Raw genomic sequence first — 16,720 nt, 5'->3', positions numbered from 1 at the left:
TCAGGCTCTCCCGGCAAGCTAGTGGCATGGCTAAGGCCTGGACCCTGGCCACCTGACCCCTGAATGACTCTGTCCCCTTGTGGTGATGGTCTGGTCACTGCTGTTCCTTTCTCTTCTTTCTCACGCTCAGTGGGACATTTGGGCACTTGCGACCCTTTTCTGGAATGCTCTCGGGATCTAGCAGAGGGAAAAGACTAATCAGAGGAGCAAGAACAGACTGGCGGCTCCATATGAAGGAGCAGGGGCCCGGTGCCTGCAGCCCTGCATGGTGCCCTGTGCCATTTGGTGAGGGCTTCTTGAGTGTCCCCCGGTGGAGACGGTCGGGTCCTGAGCCTAGGGCGCCGCGGCCGCTCGAAGGCAGAGGTGGGCAGAGGTGGATTGGGAAGGGAAAAGAGAAAGGGCTCGTTGTTCCAGCTCCACGGAGGCTCCCCAGGTGCACCTGCTCCAAGCCACCTCTCCTGAAGGAGGTGGACGACCTTGCTCGGGCTCCCAGAGAGCTGGAGCTGTAGGAGCTGGGCCAGGAGCAGCCTGGTCACTTCCCCAGATCCCTGTGAGGCGGCGTTACCAGCCCCCGCTTTTCTGCCTCCAAGAGAGCGGGATTCCAGAGTTGGGCGCGTGGGGCGTTGGAGCCAGGGTTCCAGCCCATCCTTTGAGCCAGCAGCAGCCGGGCATGGTGCCAGGCACTGAGCACCCAGGGGGGAACTGAGATCCCTTCCTGTTTCCCCTCCTTCCTTGCCGGGTCTCCTCCGGACCATCAGCCATCCTGCTCAGAGCGCTTGGAGGGCTGGAGTCCTTCCCCGTGTCTCCGCTGTCCACCACTTCCCTCCCATTGTGGGGGACCCGTCGAGTTCCTGTACATGAACCACCTCATCGGGGTGTGCCTTGCCCAGGCAGGACTAGCCTTTTTCGAACCCCAGACCAGTTCTGAGAGCCCAGCAGCACTGACTGCAGGTGCAGGTGTGTGGATTTGGGAGCGGAGGGGGCGGGGTGTCGTTTATTCATTCAACAGGCCAAGGTCAGCGCCTCCTTTGCATCAGGCTCTGTGCTGGGGCCCCAGGAGAGTTGGGCAGCACCGCCCAGTGTGGGGTGAGGCAGCTCAGTCCTTCCTCAGCCTGGGGGAAGTGCAGTTCAGCTGAGCCTCCCTGGGCAGGGAGTGAAAGATGACACCGAAACTTGGAGCTTCCTAGAGGATTTGGACTTTATCCTGGGAGCAGGTGTTCCAAGCTGAGAGGGGCAGCATCAGATGTGGCTTTTGCCTGGCTCGTGGGGCTCAAGCCAGGAGCCCCTTCCCTGACAAGGCTGCTGCTGTTGTCCAGGTGAGTGTGGCTGGTGGCGCAGGCAGCGTGGGACAGTGGCACAGGGGGCTGGGTGGGACGACAAGTACCTGGGCATGGAAGAGACGTGCCTGGCGATGGGGAGCGCGAGGTCAGCGAGAAGCCAGATTCAGGATGACTGCCGGGGTCCTGGCCTGGGAGACTGGGTGGATGGTCACATCTCGGGTTATCAGCTCAGGTTTCAGGAAGCACTATTTGAGTGAGTTCTTTGTGGCTGGTTTTGCGGCGGAGGGTCCCAGGCAGGATGGGAGCCGACTCTGCGCCCAGGCCTCTGCCCTCCAGCTTGGCCCAGACCCTGCCAGGTCTGCTCCTCTCTCTCCCTTAAGCCTACAGGCACTTTAGCCTCTTGAGTGCAGTGCAGCACCTCGCAACTGTGCCCTGTCCACATGGGGGAGCGCCACTCCACTCCTGCTGCCTGGGTCCACGGAAACCACCCTCTGCCCCGGTAGGCCGACCCTGTGCTTTGATGTGTCTCATCCCCTCACTGTGCAAGGGCATCCCCCCCCCCCACTCCTCAAGGCATGCAGGTCCTGGAACAAAGCCTCTCCGCACTACAGCTTGAATCTGTCACCCTCCTGGCCCTGTGCTAGAGCAGGCTCCCTGAGGACAGAGGATGGCTGGGGCACACCCTGCCCCCCCTCCCCCACCTCAGGCCTGTGGGCTAGAGATGGAGCTGAAGCTCCTTGCTGACATGGCCCTTTGTACATTGTCCCCCTGGGGGAGGGGGGAGCCTGGTGGGGGGGGCTGGCACTGCCCAACACCCTTTGCTGATCTCAGTGGCACTGAGGATCCAGGTGGGGGGGGCGGGGGGGTGGGTTCTCTGGGCTTGGGATCAGGGGAGAACACCCTGCCAGGTTGGGCTCGCACTGGCCAGGCCTGCCGCCCCACACTAGAAGGTACTTGTCATTCAGAGTCTGTCATGACTTCTCAGGCAAGGTGTGTTGTCACACAACAGTTGTTTAGGGAGTACTGCTCCCGGCCAGGCTTTGTCCTAGGGGTTGGGGCGCCACCTCAACCAGTGACCTGTGAGTGAGGCTTACAGGCTTAAGATGACCCTGCTCTCCTGTTGACATTCTGAGCGCCAGGGTGTGGGTGGGGGAGACAGACCAGGACGAGGTAAACAAGGAGCCGGCTAGCTTCCGCTGTGAGTGCTGGGGAGCAGAAGACCCGGGGAAGGGGACAGCCACTGTAGCTGGAGGCCCAGGAAGGCCCCTCTGAGCAGGCAGCCACGTTCCAGGCCAAGGAGTAGCCAGTGGGACCACCCTGCGACGGAAAGGTGGTGACTGGAGCCCAGTGGACGAGGGCAGCAAGGGCAGCAAAGATTCGAGGACCAGCTTGGTGGGGTCTGTGGGCCCAGAGAGGAGTTTGCATTTCATTCTGAGGGAGACTAGTGTGTGGGTGGGGTCGAGGGGAGGGGGGACGTGGCCTGGTGGGGACTTTGCAGTGACAGAATTTGTGAGGCCCAGTGCCAAATGAAAATGTAGGCCCCGAGGGGCGCCTGGGTGTCTCAATGGGTTAAGCATGCGACTCTTGATTTCTGCTCAGGTCAGGAGTCCAGGGTTACGGGATTGAGCCCTGCGTCTGGCTCCGCATCGAGCCTGGAGCTTGCTTAAGAATCTCTCTCTCTCTCTCTCTCTCTCTCTCTCTCTCTCTCTCCCTCTGCCCCTCTCCCCCACTCTTGTGTGCTCTCTCTCTCTCTCTCTCGCTCTCCCTCTCTCTCTCTCTCTCTCTCTCTCTCTGCCAAATAAAATAAAATAGGGGCACCTGGTTGGCTCATTTGGGTGACCACTTCTTCTCAGGTCATGATATCGAAGTTCATGAGTTTGAGCTCTGCGTCGGGCTCTGTGCTGACAGCTCAGAGCCTGGAGCCTGCTTCAGAGTCCGCATTTCCCTCTCTCTCTGCCCCTCCCCTGCTCATGCTCGGTCTCTCTCTCTCTCAAAAATAAACATAAAAAAATAAAATAAAATAATGATAAAAACTGAATGAAATCACAACTATATTCAGTTAGTCTGAGAAATGCAAAGTTGGTGTAACATGAGCAAATAATGCAATTCCCCACAGTAACAAATACTTTATTTTGTTTTTTTTTATTTTTACTTTTTTAATTTAATTTTTTATTTTTTAGAATTTACATGCAAATTAGTTAGCATAGAGTGAAACAATGATTTCAGGAGTAGATTCCTTAGTGCCCCTTGCCCATTTAGCCCATCCCCCCTCCCACTACCCCTCCCGCAACCCTCAGTTTGTTCTCCATATTGGTGAGTCTCTTCTGTTTTGTCCCCCTCCCTGTTTTTATATTATGTTTGTTTCCCTTCCCTTATGTTCATCTGTTTTGTCTCTTACAGTCCTCATATGAGTGAAGTCATATGATTTTTGTCTTTCTCTGACTTAGCATAATACCCTCCAGTTCCATCCATGTAGTTGCATATGGCAAGATTTCATTCTTTTTGATTGCCGAGGAATACTCCATTGTATCTAGATACCACATCTTCTGTATCCTTTCATCCATCGATGGACATTTGGGCTCCTTTGCATACTTTGGCTATTGTTGATAGTGCTGCTATAGACATGGGGTGCATGGGTCCCTTCGAAACAGCACACCTGTATCTCGTGGATAAATGCCTAGTAGTGCAATTGCTCGGTCGTTGGGTAGTTCTATTTTTCGTGTTTGGAGGAAACTCCATACTGTTTTCCAGAGTGGCTGCACCAGCTTGCATTGCCACCAACAATGCAAAAGAGATCCTCCTTCTCCACATCCTCGCCAACATCTGTTGTTGCCTGAGTTGTTAATGTGAGCCACTCTGACAGGCGTAAGGTGGTAGCTCAGTGTGGTTTTGATTTGTATTTCCCTGATGAGTGATGTGGAGCATTTTTTCATGTGTCGGTTGGCCATCTGGATGTCTTCTTTGGAGAAGTGTCTACTCATGGCTTTTGCCCATTTCTTCACTGGATTATTTGTTGTTTGGGTGTTGAGTGTGAGACGTTCTTTGTAGATTTTGGATAGTAACCCTTTATCTGATATGTCATTTGCAAATACCTTCTCCCCTTCTGTCAGTTGCCTTTTCGTTTTGCTGATTGTTTCCTTCGCTGTGCAGAAGCCTTTTAGTCTGATGAGGTCCCAGTAGTTCATTTTTGCTTTTGTTTCCCTTGCCTCCGGAGACGTGTTGAATAAGAAGTTGCTGCGGCCAAGATCAAAGAGGGTTTTGCCTGCTTTCAACTCGAGGATTTTGATGGCTGCCTGTCTTGCATTGAGATCTTCCATCCATTTTGAGTTTATTTTTGTGTATGGTGTAAGAACGTGGTCCAGGTTCATTCTTCTGCATGTCGCTGTCCAGTTTTCCCAGCACCGCTTGCTGGAGAGACTTTCTTTACACCATTGGATATTCTTTCCTGATCTGTGAAAGATTAGTTGGCCATAGGTTTGTGGGTCCATGTCTGGGTTCTGTATTCTGTTCCATTGATCTGAGTGTCTGTTCTAGTGCCAGTACCATACTGTCTTGATGATTACAGCTTTGTAGTATAGCTTGAAGTCTGGGATTGTGATGCCTCCTGCTTTGGTTTTCTTTTTCAAGATTGCGTTGGCTCTTCGGGTCCTTTTCGGGTTCCATACACATTTTAGGAGTATAGGTTCTAGCTCTGTGAAGAATGCTGGTGTTACTTTGATAGGGATTGCATTGAACATGTAGATTGCTTTGGGTAGTATTGACCTTTCAACAATATTTGTTCTTCCTATCCAGGAGCATGGACTCTTTTTCCATTGTTTTGTGTCTTCTTCCATTTCTTTCATAAGCTTTCTATAGTTTTCAGCACATACATTTTCCACCCCTTTGGTTAGATTTATTCCTACGTATTTTGTGGCTTTTTGTGCAACTGTAAATGGGATCGATTCCTTGATTTCTTTTTCTGTTGCTTCATTGTTGGTGTATAGGAATGCAACCGATTTCTGCGCATCGATTTTATATCCTGTAACTTTGCCGAATTCATGAATCCATTCTAGCCGTTTTGTGGTGGCATCTTTGGGGTTTTCTGTATAGAGTGTTGTGTCATCTGTGAAGAGGGAAAGTTTGACCTCCTCCTGGCCGATGTGGATGCCTTTTATTTCTTTGTGTTGTGTGATTGCAGAGGCTAAGACTTCCAATACTATGTTGAGTAACAGTGGCGAGAGTGGACATCCCTGTGTTGTTCCTGACCTCAGGGGGGAAACTCTCCCATTTGTCCCCACTGAGGATGATATTAGCGTCGGGTTGTTCATATATGGCTTTTAGGATCTCGAGGTATGCTCCTTCTCTGCCTACTTTCTTGAGGGTTTTATCAAGAAAGGATGCTGTGTTTTGTCAAATGCTTTCTCTGCGTCTATTGAGAGGGTCTTATGGTTCTTGCCCTTTCTTTTCTTGATGTGATGAATCACGTTAATTGTTTTGCGGATATTGAGCCCGCCCCGCATCCCAGGTATAAATCCTGCTTGGTCGTGGTGAGTAATGCTTTTCATGTATTGTTGGATCCGGTTGGCTAATATCTTGTTGAGAATTTTTGCATCCATGTTCCTCAGGGAAAGTGGTCTATAGTTCTCCTTTTTAGTGGGGTCTCTGACTGGTTTTGGAATCAAGGTAATGCTGGCTTCATGGAAAGAGTTTGCAAGTTTTCCTTCCATTTCTGTTTTGGAACAGTTTCAAGAGAATAGGTGCTAACTCTTCCTTAAATGTTTGGGAGAATTCCCCCTGGAAAGCCATCTGGCCCTGGACTCTTGTTTTTTGGCAGAGTTTTGATTACTAATTCGATTTCCTGACTGGTTATGGGTCTGCTCAAATGTTCTATTTCTTCCTGTTTCGGTGTTGGTAGTGTATATGTTTCTAGGAATTTGTCCATTTCTTTCAGATTACCCATTTGATTGGCATAGAATTGCTCATACTATTCTCTGATTATTGTTTTTATTTCTGCTGTGTTGGTTGTGATCTCTCCTCTTTCATTCTTGATTTTATTTATTTCGGTCCTTTCCTTTTTTTCTTTTTTGACCAGACTGGCTAGTGGTTTATCAATTTTGTTCATTCTTTCAAGGCACCAGATTCTGGCTTGTTTGATCTGTTCAACTGGTATTTTTGTGGGGTTTTTTCTTTGTTTGTTTCTTTTTTTTTTTCCAGTGTTACAGTTTTACTTTATTTTTTTTATATGAAATTTATTGACAAATTGGTTTCCATACAACACCCAGTGCTCATCCCAAAAGGTGCCCTCCTCAATACCCATCACCCACCCTCTCCCCCCTCCCCCCCCATCAACCCTCAGTTTGTTCTCAGTTTTTAAGAGTCTCTTATGCTTTGGCTCTCTCCCACACCCGAAAAACAAATAACCCAGTGAAGAAATGGGCAGAAAACATGTTTGTTTGTTTCGATAGCATTAATTTCTGCTGTAATCCTTATTATTTCCTCTCTTCTGCTGATTTGGGGTTTTATTTGCTGTTCTTTGTCTAGCTCCTTAAGGCATAAGGTTAGGTTGTGTATCTGAGATCTCTCTTCCTTCTTTAGGAAGGCCTGGATTGCTATCTATTTTCCTCTTATAACCACCTTTGCTGCATCCCAGAGGTTTTGGGTTGTGGTGTTATCCCTTTCATTGACTTCCATATACTTTTCAATTTCCTCTTTCACTGCTTGGTTGGCCCATTCATTCTTTAGTAGGATGTTCTTCAGTCTCCAAGTATGTGTTACCTTTCCCAATTGTTTCTTGTGGTTGATTTCGAGTTTCATAGTGTTGTGGTCTGAAAATACGCACAGTATGATCTCGATCTTTTTGTACTCACTTAGGGCTGATTTATGTCCCAGTATATGGTCTATTCTGGAGAACGTTCCATGTGCACTGGAGAAGGATGTATATTCTGCTGGTTTAGGATGAAATGTTCTGAATATATCTGTTAAGTCCATCTGGTCCAGTGTGTCATTCAAAGCCATTGTTTCCTTGTTGATTGTTTTGATTAGATGATCTGTCCATTGCTGTGAGTGGGGTGTTGAAGTCTCCTACTATTATGGTATTACTATCGATGAGATTCTTTATGCTTGTGATTAATGGATTTACATATTTGGGTGCTGTCACATTTGGCGCATAAATGTTTACAATTGTTAGGTCTTCTTGGTGGATAGACCCCTTGGTTATGCCATAATGCCCTTCTGCATCTCTTGATACAGTCTTTATTTTAAAGTCTAGATTTTCTGATATAAGTATGGCTACTCTAGCTTTCTTTTGTTGACCATTAGCATGATAGATGGTTCTCCATCCCCTTATTGTCAGTCCGAAGGTGTCTTTAGGTCTAAACTGGGTCTCCTGTAAACAGCATATAGATGGACCTTGTTTTCTTATCCATTATGTTACCCTATGCCTTTTGATTGGAGCATTGAGTCCATTGACATTTAGAGTGAGTACTGAAAGATATGAATTTATTGCCATTATGATGCTTGTAGACGTGGAGTTTCTGGTGGTGTTCTCTGGTCCTTTCTAATTTTTGTTGCTTTTGGTATATATATATATATATATATATATACACATATATATATACACATATATATGTATATGTATATATGTGTGTATATGTATATATATGTATGTATGTATGTATATGTAATTTTTTTCATCTTTTCTTGCCTCAGAAAGTCCCCCTTAAAAATGCTTGCAGGACTGGTTTAGTGGTCACAAATTCCTTTAATTTTTGTTTGTCTGGGAAACTTTTTCTCTCTCTTATTTTGAGTGACAGCCTTGCTGGATAAAGAGTTCTTGGCTGCATTTATTTTTTATTTTAATTATTTAATGTTTATTTATTTTTGACAGAGAGAGAGAGACAGAGACAGAGACAGAGCATGAGCAGAGGAGCAGCAGAGAGAGAGGGAGACACAGAATCCGAAGCAGGCTCCAGGCTCTGAGCTGTCAGCACAGAGCCCGACGAGGGGCTCAAACTCACAGACCGTGAGATCACGACCAGAGCCAAAATCGGACGCCTAACTGACTTAGCCACCCAGGCTCCCCCGCATATTTTTCTGATTCAGCACACTGAATATATCCCGCCACTGCTTTCTGGCCTGCCAAGTTCTTGTGGGTAGGTCTGCTGCAAACCTGATCTGTCTTCCCTTTGAGGTTCGGGAACTTTTTTTTTTTCCCCCTTGCTGCTTTCATGATTCCCTCCTTGCCTGAGTATTTTGTGAATTTGACTATGATATGCCTTGTTGATGGTCGGTTTTTGTTGAATCTAATGGGGGTCCTCTGTGCTTCTTGGAGTTTGACGTCTGTGTCTTTCCCCAGCTTTCATACATGTTTTCCGTTATGATTTGCTCACATTACCCTAATACCCCTATTTCTCTCTCTTCCGCTTCTGGGACCCCTATGATTCTGATGTTGTTCCTTTTTAATGAGTCAATGGTTTCTCTAATGCTTAAATCGTGCTCTTTTGCCTTAATCTCCCTCTTTTTTTTTTTTCTGCTTCGTTATTCCCTATAATTTTGTCCTCTATATCACGGAATCTCTGTTCTGCCTTGTCCATCCTTGCCGCCACTGCATCCATCCGTGATTGCAGCTCAGTTATAGTATTTTTAATTTCATTCTGGCTATTTTTTACTCCTTTTATCTCTGCAGAAAGGGGTTCTAATCTATTCTGGACCCCAGCTAATATTATTATCATGATTCTAAATTCTGGGTCAGACATCTTGCTTCTATCTGTGTGGGTTAAATCCCTGGCTGTCGTTTCTTCATGCTCTTTCCTTTGGGGTAAATTCCTGCTGAATTCTGTGGCTCAGGTTGTGCAGATTGTTGTGTTAGTCCTCCAATCAGTGTTCTAGGTGTGCAGGATGGTTTCGTGTTGGCCTGGCTGTATTTCATGGATGCGAGACACACACAAAACTTCCATGCTGTTCCGCCATCTTGGCCCCTCCTCCATTCACAAATATTTTAAAAACACATCTCAGGGTGCCTGGGTAGCTCAGTCGGTTAAGCATCCAACTTAGGCTCAGGTCATGATCTCACAGTGTGTGAGTTTCAGCCCCACGTGGGGCTCGCATTGGGCTTGCTACGGTCAGCGCAGAGCTTGCTTCAGATCCTGTCTCCCTCTCTCTCTGCCCCTCCCCTGCTGGTTTGCTTGGTCTCTCTCAAAAATATACAGTTAAAAAAACCTATCTCAATAGATGTGAAATAAACATCTGTTAGCATTCAATATTCATTCATGACAAAACTTAGAAAACTAGTATTATAAGGGAACTTCCTCAATATACTTGTAGCAGAAAGACCCTAAGTGACTCCGTAATATCTGCCCTTTAGTGTTGTCACCTTTTGTTTATAATTCTTTTCTCTTAAGATCTATGACTTGACTCTAGCTATGATAATATGACAAAGATAAAGGAATGTTGCAGACCTAATTATTTCAGTTAATTCAGAGTCAACCAAAAGGAGGATTATGCTAGGCAAACCTAATCTGATCACGTGAACACCCTTCAAGGAGGACTGAGCCTTCTCTGAAGTGACATTCTCCTTGCTGGCCTCCTAAACTAAGCGGCCATATGGAGGAAGTCTACGTGGCCACAAAGGAGGAACGGCCTTGCTCTAGGCTGAATATTTGTGTACCCACTCGCCGAAACTCATGTGTTAAGTCTTCATGTTCAACGTGATAGTATTTAGAAGTGGGAGATTTGGGGGGCGCCTGGGTGGCGCAGTCAGTTAAGCGTCCGACTTCAGCCAGGTCACGATCTTGCAGTCCGTGAGTTCGAGCCCCGCATCAGGCTCCGGGCTGGTGGCTCAGAGCCTGGAGCCTGTTTCCGATTCTGTGTCTCCCTCACTCTCTGCCCCTCGCCCGTTCATGCTCTGTCTCTTTCTGTCCCAAAAATAAACGTTGAAAAAAAAATTAAAAAAAAAAAAGAAGTGGGAGATTTGGGAAGTGATTAAGTCATGAAGGTGGAGCCCTCATGAATGGGATTAGTGCCCTTATAAAAGAGGGCTGTGAGAGCTACCGTGGCCCTGCGCCAAGCAGGAAGACCAGCGTCCATGAACCAGGAAGCAGGCTGTCGCTGGACACTGAATCTGCCAGTGCATTCATTTTGGACTCCCCAGCCTCCAGAACTGTGAAAAATAAAACTTTTTTTCATAAGCCGATGGTATTTTGTTAGAGAAGCCCAAAAGCAGTAAGACAAGTGTCTGGGAATGCTTCGGACCTAAGCCTCCAACTAGCCAACAACTAGCAAAGAGCTGTGGAAATGAGTCCAGTCATACAGTCACCAGGAGATTCTCTTAAAAACAAACGCAATGGGCTTGGAAGCAGATTCTTCCCCATCGAAGCACCCAAATGGGGAAGCGCAGTCTAGCGGACACCTTGGGTACAGCCTTGTGAGAACCTGAACAAAGGACCCAGCTAAGCCATTGCTCAGCTTCTGACCCATACAAATGTGAGATACATGTGTGTGGCTGTAAGACACTGTGTTGATGGTGATCTGTTGTAAACGGCAAGAGCAAACTAAGAGACTGATAAAAGATATACACTTTAAAAACCCCCACTATCTACATAGTTCTAGAAAACTAGTTTTACATGTTGCAATTTCAAGAAGACATGAACACTCACTATCCTCACATTTACTCCACGTCATTCTTGTAGTAGGAGAGAAAAAAAATGAAAGCTCTAGGAATTGGAAAGAAACGAAAATGCCACTATTTATAGATGATATGTCGCTGCATGCCCCAAATCCAAAGCAATCTGCAGATAAGACACTCGAGTGAGAAACAATATATTGTGGGGAATAAGCTTAGACAATCAAAAGACTAGTTGTTTGGGAAAATCAGTATAAGAAATGTCTTTCCTGACAAACTATTGGCAGATTCAATGCAATTCCAATGAGAAACGGCTTTGGAGAGCTTGCTAAGTTGATTAAAGAAGACCTGTGGAGCCCTTCCTTCCTTTCTTCTTTGTCATCCCCAACAGTTTAGTTCCCAGTCCTAGAAACAGAGGCATGGAGTTGTGGGGGTCCAGAGTGAGGTGCTGGAGCTTAGACAGAATGGGGAAGGCATTACCTGTGGGACAGTCACCCTGCACAGTGTTGGAGCTCAAGTGAGAGCATCCCTGAAAAGTGAATGATATAGAATAATGAAGTATCACAGACTGGACAGGGTGAGGAGGCATCTGCACAGGGGAAGAATAGTCCAGCGTGGGGTTTCAGAACCTGCAGGGGGGCAAACCGTCTGCAGAAGAGGTGGCCTGCCACAGGGTGTCTGAGAAAGGAGATATGTACGTGTCTCAAAGTACTTCCCCACAAAATACTAAATAATTGGAAAGTGGAAAGTTGACATTCCCGGGGAGAAACCTGGCAGATACTACCTCCGGTGGCCAACATTAATATCCCAGTGTTGGGACAAATCAGAATTGTAGGTCTCATGATAGGATGCAAGGAAAAGAGTAGGTTGTAGTGATACTCTTGCTAAAAATGTATGATCTGAATTTTACCGTAAGGAAACCTAAGAAAAATCCACATTGAAAGACATTCCACATTACTGGAATTTACTCGTCAAAAAGGTTAAAAGTCATGAAAGTCAAGGAAAGACAAAGGAACTGTTCTAGAGTGAAAGAGACTAAGACACACAACTGAATTCAATACATGGCTCTGAACAGGACCTTCCTTGGTATTACGTATACTACAGATAAGTGAGCAAACTTTAAAGAATTATGAGGAATAAATGATAAAATTATACTGAACCTTGAACAAAAGAGTTTTAATGGGTGCACTGACTACACACAGATTTTTTTTCAGTACTGGAAATGTATTTTCTAATTTTCTTCACGGTATTTTTTTCTGTAGCTTACTTTAAGAATATAGTACGATACATATCATATACAAAAGATCATTGGTAGTAGCAGTGGTTAAGTCTTTGGGGGTCAAAAGTTCATGGCTTTTTGACTGTGGGGGGCAGGGCTCGGAGCCCTTAACCCCATTGTTCAAGTGACAAGTGTATTAGAGTTAATGTTCTGATTGTGAAGGTTGTATGGTAGTTACGTGGAATGTACTGACTTGTAGGATTTAAATGCTACAGGAATCAGGCATCCCATTAGTAATTTACTTGCAAATGGCTCTGGAGCAGGGGTGGGGGGGGGAGTTCTTTTTTTTGTTGTTGTTTCTCTATTTTTTCTTTCCTCTAACTTTGTTTCCAAAAAGCAAATCAAAAATAACTAAATAAATAAATAGAAAAGGTGAAAAGCCTTAGGCAAATCTCATTTCTCCATGTGGAAAGAGCTATGAATCAGTGTTTACAATTAAAATTATAAATAGGTTTTATGGCTGTATAAAAAATTCTAATATGTACAAACATTGGCAATAGCCATAGCAGGAATACATCAAACTAACATCTAAATCTTTAGGCCCACATATAGTGGTAAAAATTGGAAAATACAAAAAAGTCATCCATGGACACTACTGAAGTATTAATGACAACTTGGTTGTCTGGGTGCTGTTCAAACAGCAGGGAATGGAACAGTCTGATGTATGTCAAACCCTCTAGTGCTGGTTTCCACGTACAAAATGTGCTTAAAAGTTAATGAGATGCCAAGAAACATAGTTTAAAATATTATACAGATTTTCATTACACACATATGACACAAAAACATTTTCTTTTAATCAAGATTTTTCCATATAGTGTGTTCAATGGGGAAACAATGAAAATGTTTTGTAAGCACCCAGTAAATTTTTTCTATTTATTTTTCAAATCATATATTTTTTGTTCAAAATTTGTACATATTCTCGTGACGCTTTCCATACTGGATCTTGATTTAGAATTGAATCATCAGTAGATACTAAAGGAGTTCTACAGGATCCTCGTTCAAATTCGGGAGCAACTGAAAAGGAAAAGAAAGAATTATCTTCTGTCTCCAAAATACTTTTCACTACAAGTCCTTAAAAAAAAAAAAGAAAGATGGGGCATCTGGGTGGCTCAGTCGGTTAAGCGGCCGACTTCGGCTCAGGTCATGATCTCGCAGTCCGTGAGTTCGAGCCCCACGTCAGGCTCTGTGCTGACAGCTCAGAACCTGGAGCCTGTTTCAGATTCTGTGTCTCCCTCTCTCTGACCCTCCCCCGTTCATGCTCTGTCTCTCTCTGTCTCAAAAATAAATAAACGTTAAAAAAAATTTAAAAAAAAAGAAAGAAAAGATAAGAAAAGAAAAAGAAAAAAAAGAAAGTTGGGGCCTTTATGAAAAGGTGTCAAGAAAATTGAAAAGTAACTATGTACAACTGCATTATGAAACCCGAGATTAGTATTAAATATATTTTGCTCAGGGTTGCACACTGAATGAATTGCTATTGTGGATAAATATCAGAGTTTCTGGTTTTTTCATTACAAGGTGAAATTACAAGATGAGGACACAGTCCACCCTGAACAATCATAAACGATAAACTGAAAAATCAAACAGGCATTTCCAAACATTTCTGAACAGGACCTTCCTTGATATACACATGTAAGTGACAGGTATAAAACACAGCACTACTGGAACATACAGAAGGGACATCCCAGTTTTGCATCAATATTGTCTGCTTTTTGGTGAAGGTGATATGTAAGCTGACACCTGAAGGACAAGAAAATAGTATGCTAGGTAGAGGGAAGAAGCATATAGAAAGAGCTAGATGTGAGGAAGAACACTTGTGCAATTATGAGTAGTTTAGTTTGACAAGGTGCTAGAGCAAAGCAGCAGAGTAGGGCAAATAGTGAGACAAGGCTGAATAATCTGGCAAGAAGCAAACTGATTTGGGTGTTTTCATTCCATGCTAAGGAATTTGAAGTTTCACCCAAGGGCAAAAGCAATGACAAAGTCAATGAGTGAAGATTGAAACCCGTTACCTGTCAAGTGACAGCTATATGACCTCTACTTACTTAACCAAGCATTACTAAGACGACTTTGGCTTTTTGGGTCTTCTATCACTAGCGGAAACAACAATTTGATAAAGCACACCTTTTCTGAGACTTGTGCAGGTTGACAGCTCCATAGGGATGGCACCAGTGAAGGAAGATTATCGCCAGAAATAATAACAGATATATAGACTTAGGGAGATTGAAAAAACTTCTTTAACGTTTATTTAGTTTTGAGAGAGAGACAAACCACAAGCGGGCAGGGGCACAGAGAGAGGGAGACCCAGAATCTGAAGCAGGCTCCAGGCTCCGAGTTTTCAGCACAGAGCCCTCTGTAGGGTCTGCACCCACCTGAGCTGAAATCAGTCGCCCAACCGACTGAGCCACCTGGGTGCCCCTAGACTTTTGGGAGATTTTAAAAGAGCTATGGAACATGAGGACTAAATGAGGAAGAAGTGTGTTCTTCATTATGCTCATGCTTCTACATTTTTTATTAGATATGTACAAAAAAAATGTGAATGCAGTATCCATTATCCAAACAATGGAAAGGGATGCCATTTACTATTTATAGTTTATTTCAGAAATCAATGATATCTAACTTCATACATTTTTGGCAACATACCTTCTTCTAGTGCTCTGGTTACTCCTTTCTCCAACTCCCGCTGCATCTGAGATAAGTCAAATATTATTTAGAATGTGTAAGGTAAACAAAAGGCATTGTAGGAATTATATATAGCTTACGACATGTGGTCTTGAAACAATACTTGTAGAGATTAAACCAAAGTTAGGGATTACTTCCATAGAAAGACAATCACATGAATAAAATAAATTCCTACCTATTTTATGTTAGTTTTAGGTAATGGAGAACAGATACATACATACAGACAGACACACACACACGTATATATGTGTGTATATATGTGTGTGTGTATATACGTATATATGTGTATATTATATATATATGTGTATATATATATGTATAATGCTATTTAAGTGAATCTGATAAAAAGCACAATTAATATTGATCTATTGAATGTGTATAATCTCTGAAAGGTGATGTTTGATCTTACTGGTACAAAAAAGTTTAAACAAGAATCATATTGTATACTGCATTACTACTTGGAAATGATTAGAAAACCTGCCCTTTATGAAAGTTTAATCAGTTTTTTACCTGAATGAATTGTTCCTTAAAATGGGCTTTCCATTCTTTCACTTTTAGAAAAACAAAATTTGAAGGAATGCTTTTGCTGTTAATTTTTCAGGACTGACTCTTAAATACATATAAAATGAAGAAAGTGGGACGGTCATGCTGTCATGTGGAAAATTCTACTGGCAAAAAATTGAGTGGTAATATTTTGCTATCTGTGTTATGACTAAAACACTTATTTCTTTTCATATGCACACAAAGATTTCAGAAAATCTCTTTGAAGAAAGGAAAAATAGAGGGTTACAACAGTTTTCAAATTTAGCTTCTGATTTATAACTTTCTCAATTAGAGATAAGGAAAACAATATACAATTTTCAATTGTAACTTTGTTTCCTTTGTCCAAATTAGGACCAAGTTTGGAAACACTTGACTTATTAAAGTTATGGCTATCTACTGACTTATGAAATGTGTACGAATATTTCCAACTACAGGTGACCCTTGAATAACACCGGGGTTGCGGTGCAGTCAAAAACCTGCATATAATTTTTTCATCCCCCCAAAACTTAATTACTAATCGCCTACTGTTGACCGGAAGCCTTACCGGTAACATAAACAGTCGATTCGTACATGGTTTGTACAGTAGAATAAGCCAGGGCAAAAAAAATGACATTGAGAAAAACAGAAGGAAGAGGAAATACACTTACAGTACTATACAGTATCCAAAAATAATCCATGTGTAAGTAAAGTAGACCCGCACAGTTCGAAACCATGTTGGTCAAGGGTCAACTGTATATTACAACTGTTCCTATCTAGAATGTTCTTATTTAGATCTTTCTTATACAAGGTAGCCTCTCCCTGAATGCCCCAAACGGGCTCCAAAAGAGCGTACTGAACATAATCAACACTGGTGATAAGGATTCCAATGTCTTTACAAATGTAGGTGTGAGGACAAATGTTTTGGCTGACATGTTTCCCAATATTTTCAGAGACTGTTTTCTCTAATACCTTTTTTTAATTGAAGTATAGTTGACAGACAATGTTACACTCATTTCAGTATACAAATTCAGATTGGACAATTGTAGACACTATGCTATGCTCACTACCGTACGTGTAGTTACCCTCTGTCACCATACAACATTAATACAATATTATTGACGATACTTCATATGCTGTATTCTTCATTCCTGTGACTTACCTATTTTATAACTGGAATTTGTACCTCTTCCTCCTCTTCACCTATTCTGTCCTTACTCTCTACCCACCTCCCCTCTACCAACCACCAATGTGTCCTCTGTACTTAAGGATTCTGTTTGTTGACTTGTTTGGTTTTTTTATATTCCACATGTAAGTGAAATCAGATGGTATTTATTTGTCTTTCTCCGATTTATTTCACCTCGC

At 43.7% G+C, this 16,720-nt stretch overlaps 1 protein-coding gene across 1 annotated transcript in view; it reads right to left on the bottom strand.

The window, feature by feature from the left end:
• Positions 1-12,929: 12,929 nt before the first annotated feature.
• Positions 12,930-16,720, bottom strand: part of LOC109496862 (ankyrin repeat domain-containing protein 26-like) — a 35,379-nt gene continuing 31,588 nt past the window's right edge. Inside the window, 2 exon segments of the mRNA XM_045042080.1 lie at positions 12,930-13,171; positions 14,798-14,843. Of these exon segments, the coding sequence (XP_044898015.1) occupies positions 13,038-13,171; positions 14,798-14,843 (180 nt within the window). The 3' untranslated portion in view covers positions 12,930-13,037.

The sequence above is a fragment of the Felis catus genome, chromosome D3 (assembly GCF_018350175.1).
Source record: "Felis catus isolate Fca126 chromosome D3, F.catus_Fca126_mat1.0, whole genome shotgun sequence".
Taxonomy (NCBI): domain Eukaryota; kingdom Metazoa; phylum Chordata; class Mammalia; order Carnivora; family Felidae; genus Felis; species Felis catus.
Note: the sequence above shows the minus strand (reverse complement) of the source record. Positions and strands in the feature narration are given on the sequence as shown.